Source organism: Pteropus medius, unplaced genomic scaffold, assembly GCF_902729225.1.
Source record: "Pteropus medius unplaced genomic scaffold, Ma_sr-lr_union100, whole genome shotgun sequence".
In the NCBI taxonomy this organism is placed as follows: Eukaryota; Metazoa; Chordata; class Mammalia; order Chiroptera; family Pteropodidae; genus Pteropus; species Pteropus medius.
The window spans coordinates 6,549,445-6,569,505 of NW_024354503.1; the positions used below are offsets into that span (position 1 = coordinate 6,549,445).

A 20,061-nucleotide genomic window follows, 5' to 3' on the forward strand; every position below is an offset into this window, starting at 1 on the left:
GTCTTCGCAGGTGAGGACATGTTGTTCCTTTGTCCGGAACGGCTTTCCTGGTTTCTTCCCTTAGTTTCTCCCCAAACTTCACATCTTACTTTAAGTGTCATTTCCTCAGGGAAGCTGGCATGACCTCTGGGTTTTGTGCCACAGGAAAGCCTTGCTTTCCTTTACTTTCTTCAAATTGTAACTATATTTTCATTAGTGTGATCTTAGGATTGGTGTCTCCTCCACTGGGCTGTAAGCCCCAGGACGCAGGTGCCGCAAATGATTTTGTGCACCTGCGGATCCTCAATAGTACCCGGCTCTTATACTCAGCACCCCAAAATAAAAATTTGTTGAGTGAATGAATGGGGTGCAAAAATGAATAATAACGGTTATTTATGGAGCACTTACTGTGTGGCTGAGCTAAGTTCTTTACTCGCATCATCTTAATCTCTCCAAGATCCCTCTGAGGGGGGTGGCATGATGATTATCTTCATTTTACAGATAAGGATAATGAAGTTGAGAGAGATTAAGTGACTTGCTCAAGGTCACTCACTGTTCGTTAGTGCAGGGGAGAGAGGAAGAATTGACATCCAGGTCCTTCTGACTCCAAAGCAGCAAAGGGTGTGCTTGGGTTTGAGTCCCAGCAGGGGTGGGGTACACCCGAGCTCGCGGAGCATCTCTAGGGAGGGAACGGCCCAGCTCCAAGTCAGTGGTGCAGCGCCCGCCCCTGGTCGCGGGCACAGACCGGCGACCGCCTCCGGGCCACGTGGTGCGCGCAGCGGGCGCGTCCGAGGAGCCCGCAGCGGCTCCAGGTTCAGAGCACTCTGGGCGCAGAGAGCCGGCGGGCGGGCGTTTGGGTGCAAGGCGGGTGCCAGCGACCAGGCAGACGCAGGAGGTGCAGGAGCAGCGGAGCGGTAGGGAGCTGCAGCCGGAGGCGTCGGGGCCGCGGCTTCCGCCCTTGGCGCGCCTCTCGCCTTAGGTCTCTGCGCCCAGGGCGCACGGTGCAGAGGGACGCGGCGCCGGCCGCCGGGACGCCATGGAGCCGGTCTCCTCCACGGATGCCGAGCTGCAGCCCTTGATCCTTGCCACAGCTTCGGACGCCTTCCCCAGTGCCTTCCCCAGCGCGGGCGCCAATGCGTCGGGGCCGCCAGGCGCCCGCAGCGCCTCGTCCCTCGCCCTGGCCATCGCCATCACCGCGCTCTACTCGGCGGTGTGCGCCGTGGGGCTGCTGGGCAACATACTTGTCATGTTCGGCATCGTCCGGTGAGTCTGCTGCAGGCTGGCGCCATGGGTCTGGTCCCGGGGTGACGGAGATGCCACGGACTTGGGACCCTTACCTCGGACCCCTGACTCCAAGGGCCTCCATACTTCCTGCAGGGGGCGCATAGAGCCCAGAGGGGAGACCACTTCTATTGAGAGGACACTGGAATTTGTATCTCCGTGTGTGTGTGTGTGTGTGTAACTAAATAACATTTGATCATCTGTTGCATCTTCTTGCTTCTGCATCAGGCTATGTGGGACAGTTTGGCAACAGTTTGCGTGTCTGTCACAGTTTGTGAGTGGGTGATTCTGTGTTTGTGGCAGTACAAACGCATTGTGTGTTTGGACCGCTGAAACCTTGCAAGGGTAGGCAGAGGTGCCTGAAGTACCATAGGCCTCTTTGGAGACAGCTGTGTGTGTGGGCTGTCTATGAGGTGGGGGACAGGAGAGTGTGTGTGTGTGTCTGCACCATGCTGTGGGGGCACTTACTAACTCACATTTGGCGATCATCCGTTGGGGTCCCTGTGTTGGTGTGTGTGTGTTCCACACTGTCAGCTTGTGATTCTCTCTGTATGAGAACATGACAGTGTGACCGTGTTGTTTCCTTGTAAACCTCAGAAACCCTAGAGGGAGGGGAGCACCCAGAGTAGCCCTGGACACTTGCATTTGTACACCTGTGTGTGCATTTGCCATGGAGAAAGCCTGTGGTTCCTGGGTACAGTGGGCAACAGCTGAGCGTCAGCCAGTCAGTTCTCTGCTCCTGTCCCCAGTGGCCATTTGACCCAGAGCTCTGGATGGGATTAAGAAAGGCCTCAGATCCTTCTCCTAAGTGCTCTTCCCATTTCCTCCTCCTCTCCTCTAACAGTCCTTTTTTTTCTGCCAAAGGCAGCAGTGGTTAGTTTGGGTCAGAGTTTGTGCTTTTACCCCAAGAAGTAAGGCTCTCTTTGTACCTGTGGACCATCTCAGAGAGTCTAAAACATCATCATCTTGCCCCAGAAGCAGCCCCCTGACCCAGTTGAACCAATTCAGACATGGGCAAAAGGATTAAAAGGAAACTCCTATCCTTATAATAACTCCTATCCTGGTATTTGCTGTTAGTTGGAAATGGATCCTTCATGCTGGTTGATTGAGGGCAGAGCCCTAAACCTCTCTGGGCTGTGGTGCCACCAGGCAGGGCAGAGTGCAGATTTTGGACTCAGAGTTTGTAGATATGAATGTGGTCTCAGTCCAGTCATTGATGCCTATCAGAGTGGGGGCGCCATTCCCCCTGCTCCCCCACCTGCCTCAGTTTCCCTGTCTGAAAGATAGCCACACAATCTCTTTGACTGGGAAGTATGAATTCCAAAGTCTGGGTTTCTGCAGGGCAGAGTATAGTGCATTGGAGCACAGTATTGGATGGGGTGTGTGGGTGTTGAGGGGGCTTTGACATCGATGATCTCTAGGGGATCTTTGCTCCCCCAGGAAGAGTGGAGGACACAAGAATTTCCTGTGTTTTCAGTGACACATCACCAGCTCCAGTGGGAAAATCCCCCCAAGCACAGGCAGGATCGATCTTCTCTTTGCATTTTTGTCAGCGATCCTCCCTCTTTGCCTTCAGGGGTGGCATAGGCTTTAGAGTCAGGCCACCCTGTGTAGGTAATAATCCCAGCTTTGCCACCAACTGGCTCTGTGACTTGGGTAAGTCACTCAGTCTCACTTTCTTCTTCTATCGAATGGGGTAATAATAGGGCCTTCTACAGGATTTCTGCGAGGTGTCGATGAAAGAGCATATATCATGCAGCTGGCCTGGTGCTTAGACCCAGTAAATGGAAGATGTCTATGTGATGAAGGAGAGGAATTTTCCAGATCCTTCAGAATCTAGTGTTTATTAAAAAGGGAGAGTGAGGGAGGCACTTGTCCTAAGATGGGCCTGAGAGTAGCTATGATTCTGAGAGTTCCAAATTCCTGGCACTATATACTCTAGGGGAGCCTTTAGCGCTCTAGTCTGGGGAAAGCTGGCTGTCAATGTATTCATTCCCATTTCCAGCCTCTTCCCCAGGGCCTCTGTCTGGTGTGCTGATGAGCACAGCTCCCCAACTACCATTGAGCCAGGGGAGAGCCTTTCACTTCCGAGGGTTCACTCAGGGAAGGCCCCTGGCTCAGCCTGCTAGGGGAGCTCCCAACCAACCTTCCTGGAATCACATTATCGATGCATCTTGCCAGCAGCGTAACTGACATCCATAGGTCCCCACACCGATGAGGTATTTCCTGGGCCAACCATCTATCTATGTGATAACTCTATCTCTGAGTCTGAATGATTTAATCCTCCCCTACCACCCTATGGGGTAGGCATTAGAATCCTCATCATTACCACCCCCATTTTACAGATAAGGAATCTGTGGTTCAGAGAAAGGCAGGGCGACTTGTTCTAAGGTCTCACAGCTAGCCTCAACCTGGAGCTGGAATCCTGGTCTTGTGACTCCAAGTCCAGAACATTTCTGGAGCTGCCTGAGATAGGGGACAGAGAATTGTACGGAAGGAGGGGGCAGAATCCTGTCCCTTCTCTTGTCCTAGAATCCTCAGAGAATGATGGAGGCAAAAGGACTGCAGTCCTACACATTATCTGGCCCTTGTATTTTAGGCTGCTGTCCTTGGGGGAAGGGGAACGAGGGGGGCTGGCACTTAGTCCTTTCCCACTGAAAGGAAAACTAGAGACAGGGTGACTGTCTGGGGCTCAGCTTCTGCTGGCAAAGTTTCCTGGGGAGAGGGGAGCCCAAGACAGAGAAAAGCCTCTGCTCTATCTGGTTCTCTGACACCCTGTGCAGGGCCTGGCACAACCAATAAGAGTCAGTTGATTCATCGAATGAATGAATGAATGAATGAATGAATGAATTCTGCCTGCCAGTCTTGAGTTTAGGCAGTGTGAGGGGCAGGGGAAGGTTTGCAAGGGAAGATCCAGAGGACCCTCGGAGAAGGATAGCAGGTGGCATAGTGGCGGAGCTGGGGCTCTGAAGCCAGACATATCTAAGTTCAAATCCTGTGTTTAAAACCACTTGCTTGCAATGTATTTGGGCTAGCAACTTCACCTCTGAAACTCATTTCTTCTCCTGTAAAGTGGGAATGACAACAATGCATCCCGGGTTGTGGTAAGGATTAAATGAAATAATGTGTTGTATCTGAGCCTTTCAAGCCCTTTGAGGACAGGAAGGTTCTCTGTGGGAAGGAATGAAAAAAATGAACTCATTTAAGGAAATTCTAAGGATGCCCTGTGCTAAAAGCTGAGATGAGGAAATGGTGAGGAAAATAAATACGCTGCCCCTGCCCTCATGGAGCTTAGGGCCTGGTGGGAGACACAGACATTCATTAGCTAGTCATCCAACAGGCTTAAATTTGTAGCTGTGCTGAGGGCTGTGGAAGGTACATGGGGGCTTGGGAACCCACGATGGAAGGAGGGTCTCACCTGGGCAGGGAGTTCAGAGAAGGCCTCTGAAGAGCTGAAGGATGAGGAGGGGGTAACCCAGTAAAAAGCTGAGGGAAGAGCCTCTGATGGGAAAACTGACATGGAGGAGGGGCTGAAAAAAAAGAACACAAGAATCTCAGAATCCTACATTACGAAGCACTCTCCATTCCTCCCTCCCCCATGTCCTAGGCCTCACCCCACTTCACGAACCCACTTGAGAGGTCCACTTATCTTTCTGGATGTACCCGAGGGGCCTCTGGGAATTGCATTCTTAGCAAAGAGCCTGTGGTTCCTAAAGCTTCCGTGAAGTGCGAGCAGGATTTTTTGGGACATCTGGTCCCCAAGCAAAGCATCACTCCCTAGTCCTGTGGTGTGAGTTTGGTTGGCATGGTGACTCTGTGGGTCCTCAGAGCAGATGCTAGACAACTCCTTTTTCTGGATGGAGTCAGTGCCCTGAACTGGGCTGGCATCTCAGAGTTCCCACTGGTAGCCCCCTGGGCAGGGTGGAGTGTGGAGAGCTTAGCAGGAGCCCCTATCTCTGACCAGTGACCCTATCTTTCCTTTACATGGCCCAAAACTTGCTGGTTTGCCCGCCCCTGGGTCCACCTCCTCCTGGTCCTGGTTTCAGCAGGTTTGCACCCTGACATATCTCCTGCCATCTCCACTCCATGCCAACCTGCCCTCCTGCTCCTCTCGACTCTTTCAGGTTGCGTGCTTTTCTGCCTCAGAGCCATGTCTCTTCTGACTTTTTTCCTTGTATCAAATGCTGGCTCTGCCATCTACTAAGATCTTTAGGCCACTCTGCAACTCACTTTCTTTATTTGTTAAATGTAGATCGCAGTTGCTGCCTCACAGGCACCTTTGTTCTAAAGATTAGATAAGACGATGTTGGTAAAGCATCATTTTCCCAAGTGACTGTAGCACAGAACAAGGAGGGGAGGTTGGGCCAAGCAGCATGGGCTAGGGCAGGTTGTGACAGGTGAATGAGAGGTTCTGGTTGTCCCCTCTGTCTATTACCGAAGTGCCAGGGGTTGCTGAGGTAGGTGGTCAGGCTTAAGCTTTGCAGGATGGGGAGCTCTGAGTCTCTGTCTTGAATTTGGAGGCCCAGCATAAACCCCTTGCCTTTTATCCCCCTCCCCTCTCTCGTGGTCCAGGTTGGGATCCATGAACCCAGGGGCCTTAGACCAGGAGAGATCCCCGTGAGAAGACACAGTACAGTGGTAAAGGTCACAGCTGGGGTTCAGGTAGTGCTTGGTCTCAATCCCAGCTCAACCACATCCTGGGCAAAAAGCCTAACTTCCCTGAGCCTCATTTCTGCCTTTGTAAAACTGGGGTAATCATCGTAGATTATTGGGAAGATTAATGAGATTATGCATGTGAAAGGCACAGCAGCTGGCACATAGTAGGCCCCCAGTATGGGCCAGGCCCTGCGATTAACCAGCACCTTTGCAGTTGCTCCAGGCAAGCAAAGCTGGTGGCTGTGAGGTCTGATTGTCTGCATTTTTCACCTTGGGCCCTTTCCCGCTTCCTGCACTGTCTGCACATTTACTCACTCAACAAGCATTTGCTGATACTGACCCCGCCAGGCCCACCCAGCCTCCTCTCCCATTGCCCAGACTCGTAGCTTAAGCCTCAGCATGGCCTCTGGCCCCTAACACAGCCATGCCCCTTAGGACCCTCTGGTTAGTTACAGCTCCAGGGACAAATGCAGCTTCCCAGAGCTGTGGGAGTCTGGGGGTGGGGGGTGGGGCTCCTGACCCAGCCAGAGGATGTGACATCTGTGCTTCGTTGTGAAGGGGAGCAGCAGTTGGCTATGAGAGATGGGGTGGAACATTCCAGGCAGAGGGAACAGCATGAGCAAAGAAAGGTTCAGTGGATGATCAAGAGCTATAGAGGGCAGGAAAATTCACTGTGGCTGAGCTGAGAGTGCCAGGGCTGGGTGGCTGTGAAGGTGGAGATGCTGTAGGAACAAAAGCAGGAAAGGCCCTGCAAGCAGGTGTCCTCCTCACAGTGGTTGTCAAGTTGCCTGCTTTGCGCTGAGCTTTGGCCAGGCTCTAGAGTCTGATGAATACACCTACTGTAGTCTCTGCCTTCCAAAATTCCCGACGAAGTGCAAAAATGAGAGAAACTCCATGGACCAGTCTCAGGTAATTGGAGAGATTCGTTCTGGTGGGGAGGGAGGAAGGAGGATTGAGGAGGAAGACAGAGGGCATGGCTGTGTTAGGGGCCAGAGGTCATCGTGAAGCTCCTGTTTCAAGTCTGGACAGTGGGAGCTGAGGCTGGACAGGTTCTCAGGTTTCCTGGTAAGGGAGCTTTGGGTCACAGGCCATGGGGAAAAAAATCTTTGGAGCAATCTGTCCAGTATAGTGTTCAAGAGGATGAATTTGGTGTGGGTGGGAGTGACGTAGATTGGATGGAGAGGGCCTTAATGTGGAGAAACCAAAGAAGCCAGCTCAGGGTGATGGAAGAGAGCTGTGTGACCTTGGACAAGTCACCGAAACCCTGGCCTTAGTTGTTCCCTTTCAGAATGAAGTGTTGTAAGTCCTGCTGTGCCTCCTGGCCTTGCGCCAGAGCCAGCACTTCCTAGGCCTCTGTTCATTCCCTAGGGAGTGTGTGTGACTCAGACACAATGGGTTAGATCCAGAGGAGTCACATAGGGCAGCGGTCCCCGACCTTTTTGATATCAGGCACCGGTGCTCCTATGAGAATCTAAAGCCTGATGATCTGAGGTGGAGCTGAGGTGGTGATGCTAGTGCTGGGGAATGGCTGCAAATACAGATGCAGCTTCACTCTCTGGCCCACCACTCACCTCCTACTGTGCGGCCTGGTTCCTAACAGGCCATGGACCAGTACCGGTCCAGGACCCGGGAGTTGGGGACCCCTGACAAAGAGCACTGAGGAGCCTCTCATGAGGTGCTGCCATGTGCCAGAAGCTTCTCCAAGCCACACAAGAACCCTGCAATGGGGGCTGCAGATTCTTATTTATAGATGAGGGAGCAGGTGCCTCTCACAGCCAGACAGGTGCAAACCCAGATATTTCTGATTCCAAAGGCACTCTACTTCCACGCTGCCACTGCTGTTCATGAGACACATGAGGAGTGGGGGCGAGAGCTGGGGATGTCTATTTAGAGAAGGGAGGAACAGGGCAGAGTGCCATCTGCAAACCTCTGAGGCCTCTACGTGGGGTAGTGGCAGTTGAGAGCCTGAACATTGGAGCCAGACTGACCTGTAATCACATCTCAGCTGTGCCATTTACTAAGCAAGTGAGCTTGGGCAATATATATACAACCTCCCTGAGCCTTAGTTTTCTCATCTGTGAAATGGGAGTAGCAGTAAACCCATATAGGGTGGTTATAAGAAGTTCATGAGGCATGATGTGAGGGACTTCAGCACAGAACCAGGCATTTCTTATTCAATGAACATTTTCTATTACTATGTCTATTTAGAAGAGCAATAAGACTTGCTTCTCATTCATTCGATTGACATTTATGGGGTCCCAAGGAATTATTGAATGGATACTAAAGGGAAACTTTATCAGCTCAATATTAGAAATATTATTTTACTTTAAAGGTAACACAGTAGTTACTTCAGAGAAAAGCTTTGTCATTTTGGTATATTTCCTTCCCATCGCTCTCTCTTTTTTTTTTTTTTTTTGCCTCCCTGTCTCTGTGGGTTTTAACGACATCAGGATCACACTATATTGAAATAATGATCACATTATATATAATATTTTATAAGCTGCCTTTTTATTTATCACTATGTCATGAGTGCATTTCTCATGTTATCAAACATTCTTCGAAAATGTGATTTTTTTGATGGCTGCATTATACGAATGTGTTCTATTTGGGGGGACTTATGTTATTTCCAATATTATGCCAATCTAAATAATGTATTTGTGAACATTCTTGAACACTTATGTTTATGCACATCTCATACTATTTCTATAAGGAATTTTTCAATTGTCAAAGCTCTCCAAGAAGGTATGGCCTGCTGTGTGATATAGGGAGCTTCCCATCACTGCAGGTATGTATGTAAGAGGACACTGGATGACCCCTGGGTGGAGATTTGGCAATGCAGATTTGAGTGGAAAAAAGATAAGGCAAACATAATTTCAGTCTCCTCTTCCATCATGGCTGAGATTTGAAGAATGCTTCTTAGATGCTGTGATGTCAAATTCCTCTTGTCCCCTTCCTGGCAGATGATGCCTGGTCTTTAAGAGGAAGGTGGCCGTGCAAGGGCAAGGCATGATTTTATTAAGCTCAGCGTCCTGGGACCTTTAAATCTAATCGACTACTCAAAATGTCATAACAAACCCAGGAAGAGGGATAATCGCAGGATGGAGCAGAAAGCCTGGCTTAAATAAACAAGTTACCGTCATGGAGGCTGCAGCAGCCCCATTACCAGCTGGGGGATATAGGGTAGGATGGGGCATCTGGGTTGTCTTCTGTTGATTTATAGCTCCCAGTGCAGCTGCAGAAATCAGCAGCTCTGTCTCTGGCCGGAGTGGGTGTGTGTAGAAAGAATCTTTTCTTTTGTAGCTTTCCGAGTCTTTCTTGATAAGTGAAAAGAACTCAGACTTCAAAGTCCTATGAGGTCCAAAAGCCCCAATCTATAAACACAATACAGAGAGAGGTACAAACAGCCTCACTCCCCTCCCTGCAGAAGTAACTTTGCCATCAAGGCATAGAATTTTGAATCATGGATAGTGATTTTCTTATTGAACACTTATTTTGCGCCAGGAACTCTGCTCAGAGATGTGTATATAGTATGCTATTTAATCCTCACATACCCATATGAGATGACTGCTGTTGCCCCCATTTTATAGATGAGGAAAGGTGAGGCTCAGAGAAGTGATATAATATGCTCCAAGTCCCAGAGTCAGGTTGAAATTGGGTCATTCTGATTTCAGAGCCATACGCTTAATGATTGTTTTGTTTTCTGCCATCTTGTATGTCAAGTTCAGTCCCTCTAACCTACAAATGAGGAAACCAAGGCCTGGAAGGGTTCCATGTCTTTTGAGTTAATGACTGAGTCAGGACTGGAAGTTGTTTTCCCTAATCCCCTGCCCCCTCTTTTTGTATCTCTTTCCATGCTTGAAATTACCTGGGCTAAGGATGAGCCAAAGGGTGGCTGGAAATAGTACCTGGGAGCACAAGAAATGGATTCCTGTACAGGGCAGTCCAGCCTGGGGGCCACTGACAACACCTAACTGGTCCCAAAGAACACCAAATTCCCTGGGGCAGGGCCAGCAGCTGGCGAAACAGCCTCATCCTTCAGAGGCAGAGAGGCTGGGGTTCAATCTGGCCTGCTTCTTGCTGGCTGTTCAATCTTGTGCTCACCTCATTGAGCCTGTTCTCTCACTTGTGAAATGGGATGATAGTAAAACACCTACATCTCAGGTAAACATACATTCAGCAGCTCCTCCTAAGTATCAGGCACAGTTCCAGGGGCAGGACATGCAACAATGTCAAGACACAGTCCCTGTCCTCATGGAGCTGACATTCTCATAGGGGAAATGATAGACAACAAATAAATACATGTGAGGACAAGGCTATAGGCAATGAAGTCAACTAAAACAGGCATAGGGAGAGAGCCTGATGGGGCTACAGACGTATATGGGGAGGCTGGGGAGGAGAGGGCAACTAAGCAGAGGCCTGTTGCTGGAAGTGTTTTAGGCAGAGTGAATAGTGTGGTCAAAGGTTTAGGGAGAGGATATATGGCCTTAGTGTAGGGCCTGGCCCTAACAGGTAGTTAATGGTGATAATGATGCCTTTTGGCTGGTTGTCCAGCACTTGGGCACCAGGGACAGAGATTAGGCCAAGAGATAAAAACTGCTTCTCCTGGCCAGCTCAGATTTTCCTGCAGGACAGATGGAGATAATCTGTTTCCCTTGGTTACAAAAACTCATCCTCCTGAATCGCTAGGAAATGCCCTAAATCTGGTGATTTTCCATTCCTTCCTGGAGGAAGGAAATGGAGCCCTGCGCATGGCCAGGGGGCTGTCCTGCTGGGAGGAGCGGTTAGCCACAAGACACTCCATCCACCTGCTCAGGCCTTGTCACCCTAGATGAGAGAGGGCTCAACAGCAAAGCATGTCATGTTGATTCCGTAGGACTTTATATCAAAATTAGAACTCCTGACCTTTCTCGAGTGCTAAAAGGTAGCCAGCTCTGTGCCAAGCACCTCATATATTATCTCATTTAATTCTCCTAACTGTGAGGTTGGTACCACATCTCTCTCCATTTGGCAGATGAGGACGCCGAGGCTCAGAGATGATAATTCACTTACCACTGAGGGCCACAGTCGGTAAATGGCAGTTAGCCTTTGAACCGAGGGCCCCTTGTCTCTCAGAGCCCCCATATGCAAAATGTCCATGAAGTGATGTCTGTGAAGAAAGTTGAACTCATGATACCTTCTGATTCCAACTGTGAAAAAATGACTTTTTCATATAACCAGGGATTAGGAGAGGCCATGGAGCAGGGTAGACTGATTTGTAGAGTTATTAAAATAATAAATTGTTAATAAATAAAACAAAAGTGAAACTCTGTCATATGTCAGGTAGAAGGAGATATAATACATAACACACAGCCTGGCCAAAGGCCTGGAGGTGGGAAACCTGGGCTTTTCAGAACGTATGACTTTGAGTCTTGGTTCTGTCCCCTCTGCACTCCTGGGTGAGCACCTCTTCTCTTTGGATCACAGTTTCCTTCTGTGAACAAAATGGATTTGAACTGATACGCACCTCCCAGGCTGCACGTGAGTCAAAGGAGAGAATGGATGTGAAGCACTATGTACAGGGCCTGCTTTGCCCATTATCCTCAAAGAGTGTGCCTTGGGGGTGGGGACAGGTTTGGCAAACTGTAGCATCTGTAGAGGGTCATTGCAAATGATAAACTTGGAGGGAATATTTTTACATGGAATTATAGGAGTGGAACATTTACTTGGCGATGGTAAGAACTCAAAATAATCAAGAACACATCAATTACAATGATGGCAAAAATGAGCATGTGCTTTGGTAGTATTACAGGACCTCGCATAAAAGACCTTACATGCAAAAATCTCACTAATTTCAGCAACACTTCCAGGAGGCAGGAAGAATTTCATGTGCCTGCTTTACAAATGAAGAAACTGAGGCTCAGAGATGTAAGACTTTCACCCAAGGACACCAACATCAATGAGTGTTTGCCCTCTCTCTGCTTTATCAGGCTGCCTCTCACCATATTTGACCCCTGCAACAACCCAACGTGGTGGTGGCTGTCATTGCCCTTTTCTGGATCAGGAGACTGTGTGGCTTCTGGCACCGTCCTTAGCCTAGAGCATGGGTTTTCAGGTCTGTATCAGTCATGGTCCTACCAGAGAAAAAGAGCCAGCAAGATATGTTTCAAGGAATTGGCTTATGTGATTGTGGGGTCTGGCTACACAGGTCTGAAATCTGTAGGGTGGGCTGGCACATGTGTTTGGTTTATAATGGTTTAGTTTAGTTCTTAAGGCCAATCCTCATTATCAAAATTACTCTCCTTTACCTAAAGTCAACTGATTGTAGATGTTAACTACATGTACAAAATACCTTTACAGCAACACCTAGATTAGTGTTTGATTAAATAACTGGGTACTATAGCCAAGCCAAGTTGACACATAAAACTAACCATCACAGGGACAGATAGACCTGGGCTTGAGTCCTAGTACTACAATCTATGGGTCGTGTGACCTTGGGCAAGTTTCTCTGCCTCTCCAGGCTCATCTCCTCATCTGCCAAATGCTGTGATAATGCTTACCACAGTCATTTATTCAAGGATTAAATGCAATGATGCACATCAAATGCCTTTGTCCAGATCCTGTCACTTAGAGGGAAGACACACACAAAAATAGATAGTCATGAAACAGTTTGTTAAATTACAGTGTAATCGTTTGCCTTCTCTTTTACACTAGCTGCTCCTGGAGGGCAGCAACTACGTTCCATTCATCTTCTATCCTGTTTCCTCGCTCAATCTCTGGCCCTAAGGAGCCATCACTAAGTATTTCTTAAACATCTAGTTGGCACTTTGTTAATGAGATCCCCTCTGTGGAGTTGGGATCTACAATAAAAAGCCCCCAACTACTAGACCAGAGGGACATAAAATGTGCAGAGACCTCAGCCTCTTTTCTCTCTAGAGTAACCCCATACTTCTTAGCTTAAGAAATCTTTCCTCTAGGGGGCCTTCTACTATGTCCCTCCTCTGTGTTCCCACAGTGCCTTATGTGGCCCCCATCGGAGCAGGGACCACAAACATTTATTTTCAAACATGTGATTGCTCATCTTTCTTTCCCCAGATGAGCAGATGAGTATCCTTTGTTCATAGCTGGAGCCTCAGCCTAGGGGGCCGACACTCAGGTGGCACGTCAGTAGGTGTTTATAAGAGGGACATGCCCTATTTCCAGAGACCCATAGGTTGACAAGCCACAGTTGAGGGAACTCTGCTTTCTTGGGGTCTCTGTGGCATCTGACTGCTGCATCTCCTGGTCCTGCTGTTCTTAAGCCAGAAGCAGAGTGAGGGTGATGGAGACGAGCTTCTATTCCCTGGCTTCCATGAGCATGTTGTGGTTCTTGAAACGAACTGAACAAGGAGTCTTTCCTATTTATTGCTGACCTGGACAGTCTCCCCACTCAACGGTCAACTCAGGGGCCCTGTATTTCTATACTCTAGCCCTTAATCTTCTCCTGTGACACACTCACTGGGCCTCATTATATATAACCACTTTCTTTCCTTAAGCTTTGCCTACCTAAACTGAGACAGTTAATTAATTTCTGGCCACTCGCCACTCCTGTTAAATGGTGGGCAGGGACGCAGATTGCAGCCCTTGCTGCCCAGGCAGCCTGTGGGAAGAGCAACTGCCCCTTGTCTGCAAATAAGGGAAGTGCCAGCTGGACCCAGACTGGCTGGCAGTTGCTTTATTTGAGCTGTTTGTTCCCCAGAGTGGGCAGAGCCTTCGTGATCACTGCTTTGCTTGTGCCTTGGTTTCCTCATTTGTAAAACAAACAGATTGAACTTGACATACAGGAAGAAGATGTAGTAGAGGTCAAGAGTGTGGGTTCTGGAGACAGAGGGACCTGAGTCCCAGCCCAAGCCCTGCTACTCCTTGCTGCCTGACTCTTGGTGAGCCCTTTCACCCCTCCGAGCCTGAACATTCCTCACCTGTAAAATGGGGATGATGATGCTCACCTCCTGTGGTGGTTGTACAGATTCAGTGAGATAACGAACACACATGTGGCACTTACTTAGCGGGGCAACTGGCACTTAGTAAATGCACAGTAAATATTCTCACAAGCCATATTTCCATTCAGTGCTGATATTCTCTAGTCCTGACGAAAAACGCCTTTTGTTGGGAGAGCTGGGATGTGCTGCAATTTTAATGGACTTTGCTTCTATGTTTTAGGTCATGGCTGGCAAGACAGTTTACCCCTCTGTACTAGTTTCCTAGGGTTGCTGTAACAAATCACTGTAAACCGAATGGTCTAAAGTAACAGAAATGTATTCTTCATAGTTCAGGAGACTAGAAGTCTGAAATCAAGCAGGGCCATGTTCCCTCTGAAGATTCTAGGGAAGGAGCCTTCCTTGCCAAGCTTCTGGTGCTCGCTGGCCACCCTCCCTTGGGCTTGGGCTTACAGCTGTGTCACTCCAGTTTTTGCTTCTGTTTTAACATGGCCACGTTCCCTCTGTTTCTCTATATCCTCTTGTAAGGACATCAGCCACATTGAATTTAGGGTCTACTCTAATCTAGTATGACCTCATCTTAATGAATTACATCTGCAAAGACCTTATTTCCAGATAACGCCAGGTTCAGGGGAGACATGAGTTTGGAGGGCACCTATTCAACCCAGTACACTCTCCGAGGCTCACTTTCCTCTTCGGTATGAGGATGATAATAGTAGCAATTTCATAGGGTTGTTGGAGTGATGAAACGAGATCGTCTATGAAATGTCATGGTAGAATTCAACAGAATATGTGTAAGCACTGAGCCAGTGTGGCTGCTATGATGGAGGTGGTGGTGAAGGTGATGACAGTGATGGGGATGGTTCTATCCATGGACCTAACTTACTTTGGTTAATCATTGGACATGGGACCTAGGATGTAGACATCTATTAAGAGCCCAGGGCCTCGTCAGGAATTCCGAAGACTTGGATGGGAGCTCCCCTTTCTCTTTGGCCTTAGCCACCTTGAACCTTCATCTGAGGCTTAGATCTTAGAAGAGCAGCTTGGAGAAGTAGGAAGAACTTGGCCTTCCAGAAGTCAGGAGAACTGGTACTCTATGTAACCTTATGCCTACATCTTTCCCTCTCCAGGCTTCAGTTTCCCCATCTGTAAAGTGGGAGTTTTGAATTCCGGGTTACAGAACAGAGCCTCTTCCAGTGCTGAAGTTCCAGTGCAGGGCTCTGTGTCCCACCGCAATGGTGGCAGGTGACAAGGGCAAGGGAAAGAGTCAGGAGACTGGGACTTCTGGAGCAGCTCAGAAGGTATCATTCTGGTCCATTTTCCTTTTCTGAACAAGAAGAGAAGCTGCTCTGTTATGAGTGTGCCAGGCAGTGTGCTAGGGACATCATAGGCAGGAACTAATTTGATACCACACCCTCAGGAGGTAGCATCAGTATATGCAGTTCACAGAGAAGCAAACTGAGAAGTTAGAACTTGCCCAAGGTCATACAGTTAGAGGCAGAGCGGGGGCTTAAATCTAGGTGTGTCTGGTGTCAACATTGGTGCTTCTCCCTTGGTGGCACCTTTACTGTGTTACAGGCTGCCCTAACACATTACCACAAACTTGATGGCGTAGAGCAACAGAAATGAGTTCTCTTACAGTTCTGGAGGCCAGAAGTCCAAAAACTGTCAGCAGGGCGACACTGCCTCTGAAGGCTCTGGGGGAGAATCCTTCCTACCTCTTCTAGCTTCTGGTAGCTCCAGGCAGTCCTTGGCTCGTGTGCCTTGCATTACTCTGATCTCTGCTTCTGTCCTCACATGGCTGTCTCCTCTTCTCTCTGTGTGTTTCTTACAAGGACACTTGTCATTGAAGTTAGGACCCACCCAGATAATCCAGGAAGATCTCATCTGGAGATCCTTAACTTAATCACATCTGTAAAGACCCTTTTCCAAAATAAGGCCACATTCAACAGGTACTAGGGGTTGGAATGTGGACATGTCTTTTTTGGGACCACATTCAACCCACTATAGTTATTAAAGCCTTGTTGGTGACAGTATCTGCTGAGTCCCTGGCCCACGATGTGGAGGTGCAGGGAGCAGGGTATTTCTGGAGTGATTTAGAAGTAGAAGGAGGTGAACAAAGTTGTGAGCTGGGGAGGCCAATCTGGGGGCATGTGTGACAGGGGGTGCAGTGTAAGCTGCTGTCCTATCAGCAATGATGCCAGTGAGGTAAGAAACACTGAAAACCACATCCGGCTATGTACGGTGGCCGCAGTCAGACATGGGGCAGAAACAGAGGCCAGAGGCCAGCCGTGCTGGCTGGCGTATATGTCTGCATTAGTGGATTTGAGGTTATAGATCTCACAGAAAATGAATTTGTCCTCACTTACTTGCTTGGAGAGTTGGGAGAAGGCCAGGCCTGAGCATCACCTCTGTGCCTGTGGCGTGATTTATCTGCATCATCATCTTAGGACTTCCATTAACCTAAGAGAGTGTGTCATCTTTACTCAGATAATCAATCACATTTATGAATATATGAGGACAAACCAAGACTGGGGCTCCAAGCATGGCCACACAGTACTAAGAAGGCAGCTAACAACCAGCCATAGCAGCTAACATGTACCAAGCACTTACATGTGTTAACTCAGGTTTGACCACAGCTGGATGAGGTATGGACTGTTAATATCTCCATTTTTCAACACATGGATGGGAGAAGGGTTAGGTTTAGATTCTGTGGTGGTTCCATGAGCAGAACCAGGAAAAATAGTGCCAGGTGAGAAGGAGGCAGTCTTCAGCTCAAAAAAAAAAAAAAAAAAAAAAAGAGAGAGAGAGAAAGAACTTACCTACCCTGTGAGTTGTCCCACCAGTGGAATGGATTGTGCCTACAGGTGGTGAGTTCACTGTTTCCAGACATACTCAAGCAGGAACCGCATAGCCATTTGATTGGAGTGCCATAGAGGGAATGTCCTCACTGTGAAGTTTCCTTCTAGCTCTGAGATTCTAGGCGTTTTTCCTTGGGAGGCCATCAGATAGCTGTGTGCATGAAGATGTTTATAACAGTATTATTTATAATAAAAAAAGCGGTAACAACCTATATATCTTTCCATAGGGGATTTATTAGGTAACTGTATTCGGAGGCTTTAGTATCTGTAAATGAGACTAGATCCAGCCTGCAGTCTGTTTTTGTATGATCCTTGAGCTAAAAATGCTTTTTATACTTTTAAAGGGTTGTTTTTTAAAAAGATTTTTAAAAAAAGCTAAAGAAGAATGCGCAAAAAAGACCTCATGTGGCCTACAGAGTCTAAAATATTTACTCACTGGCTCTTTATAGAAAAAAGTTTGTTGACCTCTGGACTAAAATAACAATCAGTCACCAAGAATTGTATTAATTTGTATCTACGGTTATAGAAAGATGGTCACAGCATATTTCTGAGAGAAAGAAACAGGTTATATAACAGTATTAGAGGAATATCCCATTTATATAAAACAGGGTGCATGTTTGCATGTTATCTGTAACGATGGTCTGTAATATTAATGGCAGTTTTTAAACTTTCTTTATTAAATGATTCTGTATTGTTTGAACATTTTATAGTGAGCACCTGTTACTTTTGAGATCTCGAAAAGCATTTGAGAATAAAATTAAATCTAAATACTCCAATGATCCATGCTGTTTGAGACCAACTGAGTTTGGATCTAGGCTGAAGCCATTTTATTCGATTTGGTTCCTCGGGTGCCATAAGGTCAATCGGACTGAGGGTTGGTGCTTTTACCTTGTTGCTGCTGCTGTTATTGTTTTTGTGTTTAGGTCTCTTGCACTGACTTTGACCCACATGGGCTGTTCTTCATAAATGGAAAAAAAATTCCCCTAAGCTTAGTTGAAAACAAATTAGCTACTTTGGATAAATGATCCAACAACGTTTCTCTTTGCTGTGGCAGAGCTGAGTCACTTCAGATTCAGGGCAAACAGGGTCAGGCTCAGATGTCCTTCAGGGGACCTGGGTTGGTTTGGGTTGAAGATAGGAGGGAGGAGGGTTGGAAGGAAGGAAGAAGACAGGGAAGGAGGGAAGAAGCTCTGTTCAAATTTGAGCTTTTTGCTCTGTGATTGCTTACTTCCAAGGATCAGGGCACCTTGACCCCTCTGTTCATAAGGTCATAAGGACACCTCCAGTAAATGCTATATCACCTATGTACAGCATGAAGGGGACACGATTCCTCCCTCAAGGATGTCCCAGTCTAGTGTGGAAGACAGACACACTGACATTCTTTCATTCGCCAACTGTGTTTGGAGTACCTGCTTTGTGCTAGGCACTGCTGTGAGTTCTAGGTACATAATGATGACCAAGACAAATGCCGTGCTTTGGGAGAGCTTTTATTTGAATTGTCAAAGAGAGTGTGTGAGGGGCACATGGAGTAATTTGGGTCCACAAGAGAGAAGCTGAAATCGAAGTCAAGAGGAAGGCCCTGGGGTTTCAGAGGAGAAGACTGGGTTTGATCTCTGCTCAGCCTCTTTCTGACTTTGCCACCTGGGGCAAGTTCTTTATACATTGGAAATCATAAGTACCGTCTATCCTGTAGGGGTGCTGGGAGGATTAAATAACACAAAATGCTTTCCTAGTCCCTGGCACATAGTCAATGTCCAACCAATATTATCTATTGAAAAACAAAACAAAACACAGATGTAAGGAGAGCATGAGAAAGACCTGGCACATAGTCGTCCATAAATACTGGTTGCCGCCCTCACTGTGACCAGATGTTTATGTTTTGTTCTGAACTAACCTCTCCTCCTTGCCCTCCTGGGCCTCGTCACACTGTGACATTGTTCTGATATTTGTAAGTCCTTCTCTTCCCAATCCCACCTGGGCTATAAGTAGATTGTCTCCAAACCCCAACACACAGCATGGTCAAGGAATGTGTGAAAATCAGATGAATGTGATGGAGCCAGCCCACCTCGGGACCAGTTTACTCCATTTGGTCACGGTTTCCACATTGGGCCCCTTGCCATGGCTAGTGTTTGACAAGGTAGTGCAGGGGGCAAGGAGGCCAGAGGACAATGAACAGCAAAGCACAGACCTAAGTGGTTATGAGCGTGGGCTCTGGAAACCAGATCTAAGTTTGCATCCTGTCACTGTCACTTTCTAGCCATGTGTCTTTGGGTCAGCCGTCTAACTTAGCTCATCTGTAGAATGAGGATGGTGTTAATGCGCAGGGTTGCAGTGAGGATGGAATGACATCATGCATTTGCTGCTTTTGGCACAGTGCCTGGCACATGAAAGAAAAGACAGAGAATATTGCTTAAAGGAAACAAAACCCACCCAGAGCCGTCAGACCAGTCCATCGGGCTTTGCACAAAGGAGGGAATGTTTTAACCTTCTTCTGGATCTCAGGTAAGATGTCAGGCAGTCTAACCAACTGCCCTGGGTGTGCCTGGAGGAGAAAATTCTTACTCAGAGCTTACTTGTCCTCTGAGAGGCCCAGCTCTCCAGAGACCCAGGAGGGTGTGTGGATTTAATGTGGCTCTGGCTGTGCTTCAGTCACAGAGCATGCCTAAATGCCTTCAGATTGAAGGGAAATTAATAGAGATGGTGACGATCTTCTGTGACAATGAGGCTGGTTTGACAGACGATAGGATGGATTTAGGACTCTGAAACTCGGTGCTTTCTATAAAGGAAGGCTCACTCGGACTGAAAAAGTTATTTGGGAGCAAATTCCCTGGCAGCTGCATAATTCAAGATGAGCTAATCTGGTTTTGACTTAGAAAGAAAGCAAGGGGTTTGCAAATGCATCTCAGAGTCAATAGAGATTCAGCCAGAGCTTACCATCTTCACTCCCAAGGTTGGGTCCTAGAATGACCCTTCTGAGAAAAAAAAGCAGAAAAATATCAGAAGAAGAAAAAAACAAAAGGATTGCCAGTTCTTGTCTACATACTGGCCAGTAAGCTAGATACTTCATATGTACTGGCTCCTAAAACGTGTGATTACACTGAAATTACCAACCCGAAAACAGGTTCAGAGAAGTGAAGTAAGTTACCCAAGATCACACAGCAGAGTATGTTGAAGAGCCAAGACCTGAATGGCTCTGGAGGATTCCCTCACCGCATTTTCAAGTTTAGAAAATAGACACAGTGGTAGCTCTTGATTATCCACAACCTCTTTTCTTAATGCATTAAAATACACATAAAATTTGCCATCTTAACCATTTTTAAGTGTCAGTTCAG

The 20,061-nt window shown here is 47.7% G+C and overlaps 1 protein-coding gene across 2 annotated transcripts in view; it reads left to right on the forward strand.

The window, feature by feature from the left end:
- OPRD1 (opioid receptor delta 1) overlaps window positions 1-20,061 on the forward strand; it is a 42,229-nt gene that overhangs the window by 10,867 nt on the left and 11,301 nt on the right. The window contains exon 1 of one of the 2 annotated variants that reach the window (XM_039854427.1): window positions 805-1,242. The exons of the other annotated variant lie outside the window; for it this stretch is intronic. Within the exon in view, the coding sequence (XP_039710361.1) occupies window positions 1,016-1,242 (227 nt within the window). The 5' untranslated portion in view covers window positions 805-1,015. Of the gene's footprint in view, window positions 1-804; window positions 1,243-20,061 lie in introns of those variants that run through there. 2 annotated transcript variants of the gene reach the window in all.